General features: G+C 29.2%; 3 protein-coding genes across 6 annotated transcripts in view; all 3 read right to left on the reverse strand.

Annotated features, from left to right (window-relative positions):
* LOC132951748 (xaa-Pro aminopeptidase ApepP-like) overlaps positions 1-7,354 on the reverse strand; it is a 25,022-nt gene extending 17,668 nt beyond the window's left edge. Inside the window, exon 1 of the mRNA XM_061023673.1 lies at positions 7,061-7,354. Coding sequence (XP_060879656.1) covers positions 7,061-7,088 — 28 coding nt within the window. The 5' untranslated portion in view covers positions 7,089-7,354. The remainder of the gene's footprint in view (positions 1-7,060) is intronic.
* Positions 7,355-7,587: 233 nt separating this feature from the next.
* On the reverse strand, positions 7,588-11,737 carry LOC132951749 (importin subunit alpha-7). Of its 3 annotated transcripts, none has more exons than XM_061023674.1 (8): positions 11,581-11,737; positions 11,199-11,390; positions 10,255-10,473; positions 9,893-10,113; positions 8,710-8,973; positions 8,438-8,642; positions 8,224-8,367; positions 7,588-8,157 (listed from the first exon to the last, which is right to left on the reverse strand). In XM_061023674.1, the coding sequence occupies exons 2-8, from the start codon at positions 11,361-11,363 to the stop codon at positions 7,801-7,803; spliced, it is 1,575 nt and encodes a 524-aa protein (XP_060879657.1). In that variant the 5' UTR covers positions 11,364-11,390; positions 11,581-11,737; the 3' UTR covers positions 7,588-7,800. The 3 variants fall into 3 exon arrangements, with proteins under 3 accessions (XP_060879657.1, XP_060879658.1, XP_060879659.1); XM_061023675.1 differs by having other exon boundaries at positions 11,577-11,727; XM_061023676.1 differs by having other exon boundaries at positions 11,471-11,608.
* Positions 11,738-15,525: 3,788 nt separating this feature from the next.
* Positions 15,526-16,634, reverse strand: LOC132952772 (uncharacterized). Of its 2 annotated transcripts, XM_061025196.1 has the most exons (4): positions 16,477-16,634; positions 16,198-16,376; positions 16,004-16,126; positions 15,526-15,943 (listed from the first exon to the last, which is right to left on the reverse strand). In XM_061025196.1, exons 2-4 carry the CDS (start codon positions 16,353-16,355, stop codon positions 15,760-15,762), a joined length of 465 nt encoding a protein of 154 aa, XP_060881179.1. In that variant the 5' UTR covers positions 16,356-16,376; positions 16,477-16,634; the 3' UTR covers positions 15,526-15,759. The 2 variants fall into 2 exon arrangements, with proteins under 2 accessions (XP_060881179.1, XP_060881180.1); XM_061025197.1 differs by having other exon boundaries at positions 16,198-16,577.
* Between the last annotated feature and the right edge of the window lie 3,073 nt (positions 16,635-19,707).

Consider the following 19,707-nt stretch of genomic DNA (forward strand, 5'->3'; position numbering starts at 1 on the left):
ACCAACCAACCATGGCATGACCAATATAATAGACAATAGTATACATTTAGTCATTTGGGCATTAGGCTATACGTGTACACTGTACATATACACATATTATGTGAATAAGTAATATAATAGGTTAATAGCCAATAGGTATATAAAATAGACACACTATACTACTATAGTCATTTAAATTTTCGAAATTATTTATGGTTAATTGACACAATTATAATAAGAAGTTAAACGACATAACACTTTGATTCAAGTTATCCTTGACGAGGAGAGCCGGAGAGGGGTAGTTTTAATAGCATTAGTTATTCAAAAAGCATGCATTCATGGCTTAATTGATTTGTTTTTAGCTCTTAACTATTGTAACACTGCAGCCTTAAGTCTTAAATTCGATTGTTATCCTAACGTGCCAAAAATTATAGTACGCAAATGTATACCCTGCGTATCGCAAATGACGTCCCTAAACTACATATAATCATATATGCATATAAAACAAACTATACTTATATTATGGATATATAACCAAACCCAAAGGTATTAATTAATAAAAACAAACAATTTATATCGGAATATCATATTGCTGGAAAAATCCGCGTTGGGAGAGGGACCCAACGGGTGAAATTACTTTTCCGAACAATATTAAAAGTCTCTATATTATGTTGTAATTAAATAAGGGAGGGACTACTATCCAGTGTATAAAGATATAGTGTTACTGTTACACGCATATAGTGTTTATTCCCTCGAGAATGGTATACTAGAAACTAGGAAGTGCAATCAAACACATAGCGTAAATCTTATCGCACCTCATATAAAATTCGACGTGTCACTGTGTCCGTGTATACACCGTTGGTATAATAATAACAAGGTTGATAATATATCATCTATCAACTATCGCAACTATAATACAAGATAAATAGATACCTATTGCTTCCATATAACAATGTATACTATACACATCGTATATAATATAGGCCATGTGGATGGCTGGATTCCTAATATAATTTTGCCAGGTGGTAATCAAATATTTTGACCCAATTTCGGATGACATTTAAAGTCCTCGAGGGACGAACATATTATATATTGTTTCACTAAAGGTTGTATTCTGCAGGGGCCGTACAAAAATTGCTGACATTTCCAAATCGGCAGATACAACCACGGCGCTTACCGCGCGCGCTATGACGAAAACTCGGTAGTTTTTTTTATTCTGTTTTACGACCAACGGAAAAGCATCAACACATTAATAATTACACCCGGAATTATACGAACAATTTAATCATTTTTATACACGGTCATGGTACGCACGTTAACATAAAAAAAGTAAGAGTTGATTTTAAATCCCTTTAAACGATCCCCTATTTATGAAGTTCGCAGAGTTTTCAAAACGCTATTATATTTTATCTATCAAAGTTACGCAATAAAGTAATAAACGCTTGCAAGAAAACCAATTGAAAAAATATAAAAAATAATACACGTGTCGAGGGAAGTTTTTAACCGTACTCACTTACATTTAATACGTATGCAAGAGTACACTCCAAAATTTCTGAAACACAAATTGTATATTACCTACCTTTACTAAATCATATTATATAGATAGCTAGCTAAAATAAAAATAATGAACTGATATGCCATATAGATCCGTATACAAACTCAAAATAAACCCTATGTACCAACATAGGTGCAACGTTGTACACTGCCAACACCCCGAATAGGGGAATAGGAGAAAGTATATTTTAATTACTTGGTATTTTCCGGCATTTATTATCTAGGTGTATAATATATTATACTATTGTCTATACATATAGGCGTAGCGTGATCGAATTCTGCATTAAGCATGTACCTGCTACTAATCTACTGTACAAATATATAGGTATAATATATTTATATATTACGTTGGGGGAAAGTATGGATTTTTCAAAATGACCCTTCCTTTTTTCATTACGAATTATAGTTTCTTCGTCACCATTTATAATATAATAGGTATAGAAGTAAGTGTGAATCACTGCTAAATTGGATAGTTCCATAAATACGATTAATCATCTTTTATTTTTATTATTATTTAATTTGATGAAATGTATTTATTGTGTTTGCAACTTGAAATATTAGTGTTGGACGTCATATTATAGTATAGGCGTACTATAATAATATAATGTAGGTAGGTTACTCTAGGGTACTCTATTCAATACATTTTGAAAATATTTAGGGAACTATATCCTCGTAAATTTTTTATGAGCAATTATTATTTTAAAACCGCCTATAAAGTAGTATGGGAGGCTAGGTTAAGTTAACATTATATTATATATAACAAACTGAACTTCCGCTAAGAATCGTTATTTGAATGTGATTATTTATCAATGCTTTTAAATGTATAATATAGGTAAATTGCGTGTGGCGTGCTACTTTCAGCTATCAAGTTAGTTTTGTATAAAGTATAATTATTACACTAATTAAACAATAATATAATATACTTAAAGAAACAAATATACATTTTTTAGTAGATACCTATAGTAAACAAGAGTATTAGTTCGAAGGGTTCTAGGATGATTTAATTGTGGAACTGATGAAAATTATTTGACCAATAAATATAAATAAATAAAAAATAGACTGTTGTGAAGGGCTCAGTTTCTGACACTAAAGAGTTATGGACCTAGGTACTCGTGACTCCTGCTCGAACTGCCCACGTGATTCTTTTAAATACGCTCGGCCACATAAAATAGTAAATACGCAAATGCAATCATATTAACACTATACTGTCCGACACCTGCAATGTGAACGAATAAACGAAGCCAATATAATATATATACCAAAGGGCAAGCCAGGTCTCTGCAGGTCGCATTGCGCGCCTGCAGGCGGCCATCGATGTATATAGTATGTATTTTTCTTCTTCTCGATTTAAATCCTTGAATTCTACAGGATTTTTTTTATTTGTGACTTTACTACGAATATTATTACACCTATAAAATATATACATAGGCAATCTGTGTACTTAAACGCAAACGGAACGAATCATTCAACGCGATTCAATGGTGGTCATTATATTAATGCGTACGCTTTATATTTACCATTATTATGGGTGTATATTAAATATATATATATATACAAAATAGGTGTATATAAACCAACAGCAGCTGAGTGCGCGGACAACGCCCAATCGGCGGAAACAACCAGAGGAAGTTTGTCCGTGGCCCCATCAAAGTTTTTATTGATAGAAGTTTTAAACATCAGTTAAAAAAAATGAAAAGAATAAGTATTAAATATTATACGCTTTTATAGGTATATTTAATACCTATATATAGTACCTATAACCTATATAGTATATACGCTATGTTACGCTAATGTTTAACAAATTTAAAATGCGTTCGTCAATATGTCTGATTAAAAACGGTAAAATAATAAGTGCATCTTGACTTTTGAAGTCTAATACAGTGAAACTTTTTCTTGTTGCAATTATTAAGTAGAATAAGTATAGGTTCATACATTCCTCTCCCATAGCCAGTCATAAGTCATAAATGTATGTAAATACCTATTAGTTATAACTTATAAGATTTAACGAATCAAACATATAGTTATTATATAGACGTAAGTTGTAATCCGTAAGTATATTTATATAGAGTTGATATTATTTTCATATACCTAATTCATAACACTATAAACGATAAATCTAACGTCCTTATAGTCTAGGGCCCGGAAGTTCAAGCACTAAGAAATATACGTTTAAAATCGCTAAAATAGTGCTAAATATGCATTAGCCATTAAATTCTTTTTTTGCGTTTTATAAAATATTTTTGGTATGAATATCAATTAGTAGAAATGGAAAAAATTCAAAATTTAATTAACATGAACTGTTAACAATTTAGGATTTTGATAGATTTACAAATGAAAACGAACGGCGGTAGGTTAGGTAACTAGATATCTAACATTCTATAACCCGTGTACCCAAGTATCATAGGGACATTTAAGGATGTCGGAGCTGATGTATTTAGTAGAAGAAATTTGTCACAATACAGGTAAAACACTATTTTCAGAAATTATAATAAACATCTATATATCACACATTTTTTGGTAGGTTTATTTTTAAATGTATTTTTATGCCGTTATTTAAAGTTTATTAAAAAATTCGAGTTCAATGCGACTTGATTAAAGTTCACTTATTTGAAATAAAAAAATATTGATCAAAATTTGACATTCTACGAGGCCTGACCAGTTGATTCTTTTCCCTGTAAATACATTAAAATCATTTGATTTTGTAAGTATTTCCGTACGGCTTGTCGGCTTATTTTATGACCACTTCGCCAGGTAACTAGAAATTACCTTTTGCCTAATGCCTATCAATGAATACCGACACTCTTATAACTACAATATTATTGTTTGTGGGCGGCTTAACTTTGCATGATTGTTTTGTATTTGACATCTTATTGCAACATCTTAACTAGGTATTTATTTTTAGACATATTTTTGATCAAATTATTTTTAACGCGTGTAATGTAGAATAATACTAGTATGATATGATTTTATATATTATTTAATGCTATAGGTATATCTTAAGTTAAAAAAAATTCTTAATTAAGATGTAAAATACAATTTTATTTAAAAACTAAGGGGCTATGTCTCATACTTCTTACACTCGCAAACCACCCTAGGTTTTGTCATATGAATAGTACCTATAACGGCTATAATTAATCAAACAATTATTTTTAAAAAAACTTTGAATATGTCTAATCTAAAATGCTTAGGCAATAGTAATACTTATTAAATATTTTAATACTCATATTAACTAATTATTTTTTATGATCATTTACTGATTACTGATTACTGATTGGCGGTGCAATTATATAAAACAGTGGGAAATATTAAAAAAATGTATATGATATTGTACTTGTGCATATTATTGTAGGTGCCTACAGGCTACAGTATATACCTATATGAAAACCTTAAAATATGCAAAATTAACTTTTTAAACTCGTTACGTTGTGATTCAAATGTGTACCTAAATCTAACAATTTTTTAAACAAACAACTAGCAAGAAAAAATATGCAAATACTCGCAATGAACCCCCGGGCCCCAGTCTCTTTACAATTATGTAGGCCTATGACTTATCCGCGGTGTCATAACTCGCAATGACAAATTACATGAAATCACGATTCAACAACAGGGGGTGATACGGTTTCATTATGTTTGAGCAACGTGCATATAATATATAGGTAGGTCCTATGTTAGTAGTTATATTATACGGTCACAACTCATTTCTCAAACAAAAACCCCTGCGGCGAAAGCTATAATGAATAATATTGAATGGTATTTCCGCTTATATTGGTTTTTGGTATACCAAGTATAATAAGGTACCTCCCCGCTTATAGATTCTGGTTATTTAGATTTGTTCATTCTATAAAAGCATTTAAAACGAGCGAATGTCGAATTATTAATTATTTAAGACTGAAGTGTTCAAGATGGGAAGTAATTAAATTTTCGACTGATTTGCTTTAATAATTGTTGACTATCAAAAATACGAAACGTATTATATACTTACTCATATACGTGGTAGGTTGTAGGTTATATACCTATATACTATAGTATATAGCAGTACGGGCGGTACAAATACACAGTAAAATAGTATTTTTCAAATAACTGGTATACAATCATAACATATAGGTATTAGACATTCATCAGTAATTACAAAACGAACTTTAAAAACTTCTATTTTTTATCTTTGTTTGACAAATAATTAAAACCTGCAGTTTCGTATTATAACTAAAAATATATATACCTATACCTAATGCATAGTCGCGTAAAATGATACAATTGTTTAAATTATCTGATTAGTGACTATTATTTTCGAGGTAAAATCTCGTAGAAATTATAAACTTTAACAAAATAAATATTGTTTTTAATTTGATAAATAAATAGTTTGTAGTAGGTACAGTACCTACCACCTACCTACTATACAGGCGTAACCGTACACCTCCTTGACTTTTTTAAAAATTATTTTACATTTTTGTCTTAGGTAGATTTCAGGTTTGTTTATTTAAATAAATATTTTATAAAAATTTCAAAAAAAAAAGTTAAATGATTAAAATTTATTTTTATACATCCCACCTATTAATTATATAAGGTAGGTAAAACGGTTTTTCTAACGTACCAAAGCGCAACGTATTTAACGTATTTGTATTGTTCCTTAGCACAACTATAGGCTACGAAGTAGGTTGAGGGTATGTAAGGTGTATGATGTGAACAAGCAATATAATTTATTTTATATTCAATTAAAAAAGGTATTAGTAATAACTAATTACACAGAAGATAGGTACCTAATTAACCTTTCATTTTTAAAAATATCGATATATTTTATTTAATCTTTGATAAATAAAACCATTACCTGCTTATTAATGTAGAGTAGGCACCTATAGCTCGAGTATTGAAAAATAAAGAATAAATATTATACCTATTTGAAAATTCGGAATCATTAAAATATTTTAAAAATGAAAGATCTTATTTTTTAATCCGAACAAAAAGGTATTTATTTAGTCGTTTGTCACGTATCTAATACAGTAATACTTGTTAATGGTTTCATATAAGACATAATGTGTATTATTATTGGGCAATGGGTATAAATAAATAAAAATGGCCAAATGTGTTTGGTCGCCATGGACGAAACGCATCATGAATATTTATTGGACTCGACAATAATTAATTTACTAATTAGGTACCTATCGGTAAAAATAAAGCATATTAAATTTCTATGTACTTCGGAAAATTATTAATTGTTCAGCACTAGCTTCAAGTTTTACATATTATAAATTTGTGAACTTTTTATTTCTCATTTTACTCGTTAAGGTAGGTATACTTTTTTGAAAATAAAATAATAAAATAAGTCGCAATAATCAAAGTAAGTTCGCTGAAAGGTACTACCTACGTGTATCACTTCGTTTTCAACTTAATTCATGTACCATAGTTAGTATACCAATAATATATACATAGGAAATATAAAAAAACTATGCTTTTAATTGTTACTATTTTTACGTATATAAACAAATCTATTGATAAAAATCCTCAAATAATTCAAATAGCAAATACTTACATATCAGTAAGACACATATTCTTTTCATTTTAGTAGACCGGTGATTTACGAGTTTTTTAGAGAACAGCTAAAACATTTTTCAGCTTAAGATATTCAGCACTTTAATAACAGGCAAGCGTTTCGAAATAAATGAGCGCCTTTGAGCTTAAAATGTGTAAGGGTCTTCTTCAACTGGACATAAATGCATAATTCCAGTGTTGCCATTTATCAAGGTACAAAGTACCAACATAGAAGACAAAATCACGCAATACTGTGTACTACACTACAACTTTTGTTTTTGTAAGTAAATGTTTTATTTTTAATAATTACAATTTTAACAAAAATGACTACACATATCTCATTTATGTACAAAATATATTTTTGTATTATTGATTAACGTAGTTTGAAGAGGTCATACTTTAAGTTATCATCTTAATAACTTGTGACAACAATTACCAAATATATTAATGTTCAAGCAAAATTGTTTTAATATAATATATTAATATTACTTGATTTTAGGTGTATAATATTAAAAAGAAAAAATAACATTATGTAAAAACACTAGTCGAAATAAACCAATTTATTAATGTCGTTCAAATAATATTTCGTCATCTTCAGAAATATGCCAGTAGTTGAATGTAATCAGTCACAAGTTCTTTAAAGGATAGAGAATGTCTCTTTTCTTTTCTAAAAATGTATGTGCAAATAAGAATCATGAACAAAACAATTGAAAAAATCAAATCATATTTCCTGAACAGTTCTTAGAATTGGAATCTAGTCATAGGGACACTTTGATCCCTAAAATCATACTGTTCAATTCCTTGTTCAGTTTCTTGAACAGAAGGTGCAACACGAGGATCATCTTCGTCAGAACCAAAATAACGTTCAATAATTCCAAAAGCTTTCTGATAAATTTCAATGTTTTCATGTGACTGCAGAAACTCGATTTTGTCCAGACCATAGCATTCTTCAAGCAACACAGCATACTGATTAACAGCACCAGTTTGTCTAGCTAATTGTTCACCTAACTTAAGAATGTTTTCTAGACCATTCAAAGCCACCTGAATAATTTTTACATCTGTCACTGTCAGGAGATCACACAATGGAGGGATACATTTCTAAAAAAAACAAATATGAAAAATAAACAACAAAATATTAAAACAATTTTTAATAAAAGTACATACTTGCTCGACCAAATGTTGAATTTGTTCTTGCGTTCCTCCAGACGTAGCATTTGTTATTGCCCATGCAGCTTCTTTTCTTGTTTTAAACTCAGCTGAGGCCATAATATGTATGAGTGCAGGGAATATATTTTCATTCAAAACAGCCTATTAATATACATAATAACATTCATTCATCAGTATTCAAGTTTTAACTTGTTATTATTAAATGTCTCACTTGTATTTGGTTTTTATTTCCAGCAGTAATATTAGAAATTGTCCAACAGGCCTCTTTACGGATAGTTTCTTTCGGTGATCCCAACAAGCTAAGTAAGCAAGGTAAGACCGAACAATTTAGAACGACTTGTGTTTGAACATCATCACCAGTTACTATATTACCAACGGCTCGCAGAGCAGCAGAGACAACATTGTTTTGTGTGTGCCTTTAAATAACAAAGTTAGGTATGAAATTTAATTATTAATCAATTGTCGTTTATAAATTAGACTTACATTAGTAATTCAACTAAAGTTGGACAAACTTTAGCATCAATAACTGCTTGTATTTTTTCATTTGGACCATCTGATAAATATGACAAAGCCCAACAAGTATCTGCCAGTACATCTGGATCATTATGACTCAACAAATCTGATAAGACTGGTAGAGCTGGTGAAACCATGGTGAAATCAGGAGGGGGCACTTTTCCACGACACAAATTAGATACCGCCCATACAGAATTACGAGTCATTGAAAGACGTGAGCAACTATTTAGTAGTCTAATACAAAAAAAAATAATATATATAAATATAATTAGTTGTAGAATATAATAAATATTCTAAGAGGACACTATAACCGCACGAGTTGTCCTCAACTTCAAACATAACAAATTTTTATTCAATATAACCCCAATTTTGTGGTGTCAGCTTTAATATTATAGTGAATTAAACTATTATCAAATTTTAAAGTAAAAATATCATCTAGAATGTAGAACATCTCATCTTATATTTAAATATTTTAGTCTTTTAAAATTAAAATGTCAATAAAGGTCAAGGAAATACTATAGATCATTTTCTTACTTATAAGTTTGAAGTTTTATTCAATCCTATAATAAATAGCAAACAATACAAAATTGGTTTTACCACTGAGTATATACTGTATAGAGAAACAATGTATTATAAAATATGTCCTATGTTCCCAGGGAGGCAGCTATAGATGACCAATGAAAAAAATTATAACAGAAGCGAAATCAGTGTAGTAAGTAATTCTACATATTAATCATTATTGTACACAATTGCCATTGTCAAATTAATTACTATAATAAAAACCTATAATCTAGCATGTACAACATAGTAGTAAAATTAACTATTATAATGTTATTATTATGCCAAACAATAAAATACGAGTAATAATATTACACTATTTTATTACATCTATTTAAAAAATAAAATAATATTGTTAGTGAATGGTAGTGCGCTCTGTTGTCAGTGACAATCAACTAATATTTAGCATGGAATGCAAATTGACTGCATTATGTTTGTAAGACGGAGATCATATATGCGGATAGTGATATATTCTCTTTAGAAATTATTAAATAACATTAGTCGGTAATTACTAAATATATGTACATGTAAAATTAGGTTAGGTAAATACATTTTAAATTCACTATCGATAATTTGTATATTTGAGAATTATTACTTTAGTAATGGCTTCATTATGCCCATGTTCAAAACGTAATCACGACACATAGGAGAATCTCCAGCAATATTTCCTAGAGCCCAAACTGCTTGTTCCTGTACATCTTCATGTGGTGATTCGAGCAAGTATATGAATACCGGTACGGCATCAGCTTCCATTACCTTTCGTGTCTGTTCTGATGTTCCAGAAGCAATATTTGTCAAGGCCCATGCAGCTTCAAACTAAGAAAATTACATGTATAAGAATTAAGAACGCTCCTATCATAGTGACATAGTTTATACTAGTAGCTATTTAATAATTAAAAAAAATAACTAAGAAGTACCTAATTAATAGCATTATTAAATATAAATGTAATTATATACCTGTAGATGGCTATTGGTAGTATTTTTCAAAAATTCAACAAATCGTGGAATAACACCTGTACTAATAACAGCATCAATAGGAGGATTAGGTTCAGATGACAATAACTTTCTAAACTTTTGTGTTGCTTTTAATTGATCTTCTTCATTAATGCTATACAAATGTTTAAGCAGTTCTTCATTTATGTTTGACCAATCAGTCACAGTACTAGGTAATGCCACCTATAAACATATGTATTTTAAAATGTTAGTATTACATTTTTAATAAGTAAATCAATGTTAGTTTTTTTTTTTTTTTTTATTAATAATAATAAAATACACAATCTGTACACAATAAGGCACAATAAGAGTATGGGCTATGATAAATAAAATATGAATAACGTGAGGAGGTAGGCCCACCAGTGTGGATACCCTCTAACTTGGGGTAAATCAATGTTAGTTAAAAATTAAAAACAACAAAATTACTGAAAATTATTATTGCGCCTCTTTAGTTCTTACTAAGACATATTAAATATTTGTTATATCAAGAATTCTAATTAGGTACTAGGTATTGATAATATTATTATCAACAAATTTGGACATTGTATTGAAGTAAAATGTATGTTTAAAAATAATATTGAACCAAATATCAAAGTTAAAGAGATAAAAGTATTATTAAGGTTTCTTTTATTTTACATTAATTGAATGAAATAACTAGGTATCTATAGAATTCACAAACTCGAGTAAAAGTGTAAGCCATTTTATAATAAACATATAAATAAAAACCCTAATAAAAATGGTTTATATGAATGAAAGGTTGTCGATAATACAGACTAAGTTTTAATAATTAAAATATAAGGTACTTTACGGCCTATACAATTACAGACATGATCAATCATTGGGTTAAATTATAAAACTAACGAATACTAACATCGCAGGGTTTTAATCGAACAGCGGATCACACTTACGTCAGGGTCATCGTTCTGAATAGTCTCGTTGATATTGCGCCTTTTGAACAGCTGAATGTCTCGTTTCTGCTTGCGCAACTGTATGCCTTCTTCTTCTCGCCTGCGACGCAACTCTTTCGAGTCAACGCCTTCGTTTTTGTACCGCATTCTGTGCGTGTTGGACATGATCGATGGCTATCGGTTACGGCACCTCTGCAAAGAACAGACAAACGATCGCATTAATTAACGTACAAGATAAAAATTTCTGTGATACCACGGGAAAAAAAAAATACCGAGCTAGGCACACACGACATTTAAGGTTAAGTACGGATTATTAACATGCGTACAACTACTATATCTGGGTAGCTGCTGATGGCCGTTGAGTGGCGGACAACGTACTTACGATTAAACTGCACTGCGTGTGGACGGAGAACTGTTTTGGTAGTGGAGGCGATGTTGTAGACGAGCACAAATAAAAAACGGATTATATTCGACTGGTTTCCGCCGAGATCGGCGCGGAGAACATGCAAGAATATCGCACTAGTGCGTAATCATAATATCACATCCGAGTAAATAAATAAAAAACATAAACGGGCATTGAGGATGGAAAACGGTAGGTGGTCGGTGGGAGCGGGACCGAAAGTGCGCGCCAAGACCTTGGAAGAACGGTTAAACAGCTGTTGCCGCGGAGCAACAACAAAGGAATTCGAATTTTACATCGTCTTTGAGACCGGGTCGATCGGCCGCGGCGGCGGCGCCAATCGAGTATCGACTATAATACGAGAATCGAGGCGGCATCCAACACAGGATAAATTTATAAATGAATAAAAACAAATTTTATTCTGTGATTCAAGCCCCTAACCATTGATCAAAGATTAACTGATCCAACTGATCTAACTAATAACTATGGACTAGTAAGTATAGCTAGTTGTAGTCAGCTAGTTATTGCGAATCGCCTTTTGAATTTTGCATTTGATTTGTCAGTTGTCCGCTCATTTGATTGGTTGTTTTGTTGTCGACTGACTCACTCGTCCGCCTTTCATCTCAAGAACTGATTTTGTTTCAAACCTTGAACATTTTATAAGCAATTAAGACTGTCGTACTAATGTACTAGGTGTATTCAGGAATGTACATTTGAATGACATTTTCTAATGAAGAGTACATAAACTATAGAGTAATATAATATTAATTGATACTATGATGCCTATATTTTCAATATTTGCATGTAGTTTTCAGAATTACGAGTGTAATAATTACATATTATAATATATTTTATGAGTCAATGCTATGAATTGAATGCATATTATATCAATTTGTATTGTTATGTACCTAATAAGTAATAACTTATGTATTGTAGAAGGAATTAAGTTAATTCAAAATTTAATTTACATTTTTATCGAATTTTATTTTAATACCATAGTCTATAGGTATTACTGGTACTAGTGATGGTATATAGTAAAACGAATAGTACGTAGGTAGTATATGTGATACATGGTAGTAAATTGTACATATTTTGTATGTTTTATGTGGTAAACTGTAAAAAAACTACAAAATTATCATTTTAAGCAAGGCTGGGCAAGTTAATGATTTTTTTAATTCAGTTAAGTTTATATGCACCAATAACAAAAAGTTAAAAGTTAAATGTTAAGTTAAAAGTTAATTCACACTTTTTGTTAACTTTTTAGTAAGTTAAAAAAAAGTTAATTTGTTTATACAACGCTAGCGTATTTAATTTTTGCCCAACCCAAAACTAAATAATAGGATATAATGTTAATACTTCATACAGTATTTCCATATAAGTTAGATTCGAATGATATAAATTTTTAACTTTAAACAATTCATGATACTTTTTTTTTGACATGAAAACGATATAGACTGAAATAGACTGAAATAATGAAATATTATAAAATTAAAAACACAATAAATTAACTTAACTTACTTCTTAAAATGAAAAATTAACTCGTTAATTTCACGTTAATTAAGAAAGAAATTTAGTAAGTTAACAGTTAAGTTAATAAAAAGCCAAAAGTAACTAGTTAAGTTAAAAAGTTAAAATAAAATTAACTTTTTAACTTAACTTTAACTTTTTAACTCGTTAATGCCCAGGCTTGATTTTAAGAGGACGTGATACCCGCATGTGTTGTCTCCGTCTTACAAGTGCATAACATGACAAATTTTACGCTCAGCAAAACCCGTGTAGCTCCGTTAATTAAAAAAATTGAGTAAATTGACCTCTTATAAAATCTAAAGGTAAGATTTTTATCTAGACAACCCCATGGGCTTTTTATAATATTTTAATTTCCAAGCGAGTTATGAGTATTTTAGTATGTATAAGCAATTTATAATTTTAAGATACTCAGCTCGTTTTAAAATTAAAATATAATACAACAGTTGTGCCTAATTAATTTCAGCATATTTATATCGTATTACAATATTACTAACTTAACAACTATTTTTTATGAATGGACAGTTTTTATACGTTTCTTGTTCTAAAGATTGTAACGTCGTTTCTTTGTTCTTAAAAACTTAGCCACTGCAGGTCTCGGTGACTATTTTACACATATTGGAATTTTACGATTATTGTTATAAATGTTATAACTTATAACTAATGTATAACAATATTATTATAATTTATAACTTATTTTCTCATATACTACAATAATAAATGCTTTTTGTATATATTAGTCATGATCAATCGAAAATATGCCCAATATTATATGTACTTACCCACAAATGTAATTTAATCATTAGGTACTTACCTAATTATATTTTTTTACATAGAATAAAAATTCTTCTTTTATAAATTATTGTGTCGCCCAGTCTTTAAAAATACAGTCAGCTAGGTGACAAAATATTTTCATTGAACGAAATTTGTGTCACCCAGTTTACCAGTTTAAAAAATGCACTGTGTACAAGTCGATTTTGCTAATATGAGTGTTTGAATCAAATATTCTGATGTCAGCATATTTTTATGACAGTTTATTATACCAGCATGATTAATAAAAATTGTTTTTATATTTTTAGTTATTTATTTATTTAAATAAACGTTTGTAAACAATTTGATAGTAAAAAAATTGACTTAAAAGTATGATTCAACTTGGAAGATGATTTCTGGTTGTGAATTGGATGTAGCCGATACTATCTGCAACTTTAGGAAAAAAAAACACAAAGACATGCAAAACATTGTAAAACCAATGCATACACGGATCTTTTTACTAGTGGTGCAACTAGTCAAAACATTTTTTTTTTTGGACGGGGGCTAAAGCCTCACGATAAATTTTCCAAAAAAGTAATCCACTGATGGAGCTTTATCATTGCTTATTTTTACTCTAGTTTCCTTTTTATTATGTTATTACTGATGACTGATGAGAGTATTCATGAGCTCATGACTTGTCTCGGTCATGCTTAACAAATTTAAAGAGAGATGTATTATCCTTTACCAAGTTTTTAAAAAAGGTATATTTTAAAATATACATAAAATACTTTTACCTACAACGATTATGGTCTGCAAGTTATCTGCGGTGGTCAAGTATAAAAATTGACAACAAAATATATGTACACTTTACAAAACACTTTATTGTTAGTTCTAAAAATTACAAAATGTCTAATAATATCTTATGAGTACGACAATAGTTTTGAATATGTGTGTGTCACGTACAATATTTTTCTCGGCAATATGCTAAATGCTTTATTACTATTTATTCATTTTTAATTAATATTATATGAGTTTGAAGATTTATTCATCTTGAGGAGGCGATGAGTAGCTTATTATATTTTGTCATTATTATTATCTATTATTTGTATAACTTAATACTAAATTTTGTATTAACATTATGAATTGTTATTTCTTTGTTGTTAAAAACACTACTAATTAAAGTAGGTAATCATTTATTTTTAATCATGGTGATAAATTAAGATTATGTAATATAATAATTAAATTAAATTACTTTATCTAATAATAACAAAAACAATTTTGTTTATTAAATGTTACATTGTATATTTTATTATTTGTATTATACCTAATTCATAAGCGATAAAAAAATTATAAAACACTAAATTGTATGATATTGAAACTAGGTAGTAATCAAATATTTGTTCATTATACATAACACACTTTATTTGATGCATATGACTTTTTATAAAGAAAATAACCAGGAATATTATATAAAATTATGTTAAGTATTGAAGTTCAAAATTAGAAATGGTATGATTAAAAACATAATTTATATTATAGTATATAGAGTGTAAAAAACATAATAATAATATTATGTCAGACAATTACTTTATGAAAAAATTGAATCAATTTAAATAACAAATCATTATGTAAATATGAAAAAAAAAATCAGAATTCATGTATAAATAATATATTTATTAATTTTGAATAATATGAATATTATAAAATGGGATTAATTCTTATCATAATTCTGATATTATCAGTTATAAAAACAAGGAAAAATTAAACAGAAATAATAACAAAATATTGATAAAATAAAAATTAGCCCTCTATATGAAATTGGAATTAAATTTCTACAAAGAACTTAGGAGTTTATTTAAACTAAGTAATCACCAAAAAGACAAATTTCTACTTTTTATTTGCTTTAACGGCTTCGTCATTGTAATTCAAGTATGCAACACCACAGCCAGTCAATGCGAATCCTGAAATTAGACCAGTAACAGTTGCCAAACCAGAGTTATTCGGCAATAAACTACGTAAAATAGCCCATGATAATACTGATCCCATGTTGAACAAAATTGATCCGTACACGCTAAACATACAAAAATATTTATTATGAGTTATTGCCTGGCTTTAATGAACAATTTTTTACCTGTATGCTACGCGCAGTTTGAGAGGCGCTTCACTGAGATGTGGGCGTCCAGCGATGAATAGAAACGACCCGAGGCAAGAGTTGAACAAAAACACATTTGTGAGGTCTGGTTTGGGTAGAACTCTAAACAATAACAGAATACCAATGATTAGACCAATTGGATAATGTGATATTTTTTCAAATCGACCAATTACCTTTGCAAAATCCCGGGGTTCATCACGTTGATGGATAAAAATGCATAATTTAATGTGCCAAACGCCGGGGCGTAGTAGTTGATTGCAGTGTCTTTATTTATTGGAGGAGGTCTGTATTTTGCGATTGCTTTCGCCAAAGGAGTCTCATCGCTTGCCATTATAATGTATAGAATCAACAACTAACGAAGTACACAAAAAAAAAAAAAAAACTATCAATTGACGAAACAGAATATTTTCTTTACGCAAAAATTAATATAAAGATTTAAATTTAGTATTTACCAAAATCGAAGAACGTAAAAAAAATATCAGTCAATTAATCACTATTTGTGTGAAACCGTGAACTGTGGTCACTGGTCTGTGGAAGTGTGGACTATAATGGTGTGGACCAACTTAAAAAATTTAATATTCATATTCTTATCAGAGTGTCTACATTATATCACAGAACAATAATTATGTTTGTCTGTGTTGTCGTTATGGGCTTTTTGTATAATAAAATCATTTTTCGTACGTTGGTACGCGGCACAAAAATGCGCGAACCTTTTTTCAAAGTAAGGTATGTACAAAGGTTATAAATGATAATAATTCACGTTTGTATTTAATTGGGAATCAGAATAGAACGTTTAAAATTTTTGCGATGAAAACACAAACTCTCAATACAAACCAAATCGACGCCGCTGCAACTTCTTTCCAGACTTCCCACGCCCTCTTTGTATTTATTGTATTAATATTATTGTTCGTTAGTTTACTGGTAAGTCAAACTAATTATTTTTAAGTGTTTGAACATTTTGCATCAACATTAGATTTTCAGCCGTAGGCAGGTATAATGACGAATTCTCATCGAACGATTTTCTTATTTTGTTGTAATTAAAAACCTATCCGTATAAAATATAGATACTTGAAATGTTCAACAAAAGTTTACTGGAATAAATGCAAGCCCGGATTAAGGGGGGGGGGCACGGTCACAGGGTCCATATTTATCCCCTAAATATATTTTTTTAACGCGACCAATACAGTTAAAAAAAAAATGATGTAAGTAAGTAGGTAATAGGTATGTAGGTAGGTAAATTATTATTAATAATTATAAAATAAAATTGTTCTCAATTTTATGTCACGAAAAATTACTATAAATAATAAACTATGTTTGCCAACCATTTTGTTTGTTTTTTTTTTTTTTGAGCATTTTAGATTACCGATTTACTTATTTAAGTACCTATATAAAAAGGTAGTTATAAGAAAAAAATATTTAGCTCTTGTAAATTAGGTATTTCAGTTGAGTTAAGAGTTGGTTAAGTCTTAAAGACAGTAAAATTAAAATAACTGAAAAAATAAACACAACGTTTTTCTAGCAAAAGTGGTACCTAGTTAAAAGGCGTTGTTGTTATTAAAGTAACTCATTTTAATATTAGTATTACAGAAAGTCGGTTTAATTTTTGCCAAAAACATTGCATTTATTCTATTAATTAATATTTAATAAATTATTATAACAATCTGTAGACTCTATATTATTATATTATTGTTAATAATTTTTGAGTCAAAACCATACCTTCTCACTTCTGTATAGAACAGTGTGAATAGGTTCATGGCACCTAACCAATACGTATAATAGCTTAAAATTTAAAATTAATCTGAATATTTTAAAAATGTTATTGCACGTCCCCACAAGTTATTTTTTTAAATTACAAGAAAATAATTACTAACATCGTTATTCTTTGTTTAAATATCAAATTACATTCAAGTTTAAACTATAAATGTCTAAAGTAAATATTTTTAATATTTTTTTTTTAGAGTTTTTGGTTACAATATCAACGACTTATAATTAATTTTCAATCCTTAGTTTGAAAAACGAGTATTTTATAAATGTTTAATTAGATATAAATTAATTTGAAAATACTTGTGATTTTGATTGCATAAATAAGCATTGCACATCTTGCACTCCCAATTATTACAGCACTGTATACATTTTTATAGTTTAAATGTTTTAAATGTATTCATAATTTTCATTAAAAACCAGATTGAAAACATTATTACATTAACATTTATTTTGTTTATTCGTACGAATTAAATTTATAGTTAAGAAGACGTCACACCCGCATGTGTTGTCTCCGTCTTACAAAATATGTACAACATACCAAAAACTGTTTTGCGCGGGACAACTTATCTTTCTGTGTTTGTAGTAGTGGCTCCAAAATGTCTGAACATATAGGGTAGAAAATTATTTATGCAACAGCCGGCCTATATTTTAAATAACATAAATACAATAAAAATTATTTGCTTCTAAATATTTTGTTAAATGATTGGATAGTACTATTGAAAAAAAGCACAGACGTTGCACAGATAAAGTTCTTCCTTACGTTTTGTGAACATTTGGTAGTTCTACAACAATTAATATGGTGCGAGAAAAGTTGTTCAGCGCAAAAAAAATTTTTGCTGGTAGACGGAAAAAATCCAAGGAAATTCGTTTTTGCTATATTGTATAATAATATTATAATAATAAATTCGTGCTATGTACAGGCTTCGTGAATTTTTAACGTATGCACAACATACAATTATAAATTATAATAGAGAAACAATAAAATTGTATTAAAGAGTACCTATCCAATTTTACGAGTTAATTGTTTCAACTAACAATAATAATTAAAATGTGCAATATAAATACCAACACGCATAAGACATAAGACATAAGACTTTCACACTATAATACACTAAACTATTAGATAAACGTTTCGATTTAAAAAAGTAGCCGTTTGACCAAAAAGCCAAAAAACACCTAAAAGAATTCGGTTTAACGGATTTAAACTTTTCAAAATGATTTTAATTGATTAATATTATTACTAGGATATTATAGAGGCGATTTTGAAAATTTATTTTTTCAACTGTGATGATATCTATGAATACAAATATGAAAGGTATTTTTAAATTATATTATTCATCGTGGCACTAACAATATTAAAAATATTAAAAATGACCACAAGTCAAACCTAGTTAACTTAGTAATCAATCATAATCGGTTTTCAAAATTAAAATCCATCAAACCAAATCCCATCGGTTTTGTCTGGTTTTTTGGTCTAAAAGTAATTTTTTGTTCATTACGACTGCAGCTGAGTATATTTTACTACCTATGCTAATATCAAAATGATATAAACGTACCTATAGATAATCGATGTAAAACAACGATGTATTCCACGTGGCATTGTATTAAAGGCTAAATACCTATTACGGTATTACCTATATAGTAAAGTTATCCTCCCGTCTGGGGTAATTAGTACAGTCCAACAAATTAAACTAGCAGTGTCGCAATTACAGTTTTGAGTCCCCGGTTCAAAAATATTTTAGAGGCCTTTTTAGTTTTTACTGTAACATCGGCGGAAATAAGGGGGAGCTTAGCCACCAAACATACCAAAAGCCCCCCTCCAAAAAAATAAATATTAAATTATTTTGGCTGTGTGTGCCGTGTTACAACCAAACTCTTTGCTCACATTGATGTATAAAATGTTAGTCCCCTGAAATTTT

The sequence above is a fragment of the Metopolophium dirhodum genome, chromosome 9 (genome assembly GCF_019925205.1).
Source record: "Metopolophium dirhodum isolate CAU chromosome 9, ASM1992520v1, whole genome shotgun sequence".
NCBI classification, from domain to species: Eukaryota; Metazoa; Arthropoda; class Insecta; order Hemiptera; family Aphididae; genus Metopolophium; species Metopolophium dirhodum.

Coding starts and splice junctions, on each gene's coding strand:
- LOC132951749 (XM_061023674.1), bottom strand. CDS start 11,363: ATGTCCAACACGCACAGAATGCGGTACAAAAACGAAGGCGTTGACTCG. Junction 10,114..10,254: donor CTACCAATAGCCATCTACAG/GTATATAATTAC, acceptor TAATTTTCTTAG/TTTGAAGCTGCATGGGCCTT. Junction 8,368..8,437: donor GAAATAAAAACCAAATACAA/GTGAGACATTTA, acceptor GTATATTAATAG/GCTGTTTTGAATGAAAATAT.
- LOC132952772 (XM_061025196.1), bottom strand. CDS start 16,355: ATGGCAAGCGATGAGACTCCTTTGGCGAAAGCAATCGCAAAATACAGA. Junction 16,127..16,197: donor AACCCCGGGATTTTGCAAAG/GTAATTGGTCGA, acceptor GTTATTGTTTAG/AGTTCTACCCAAACCAGACC. Junction 15,944..16,003: donor AAACTGCGCGTAGCATACAG/GTAAAAAATTGT, acceptor TTGTATGTTTAG/CGTGTACGGATCAATTTTGT.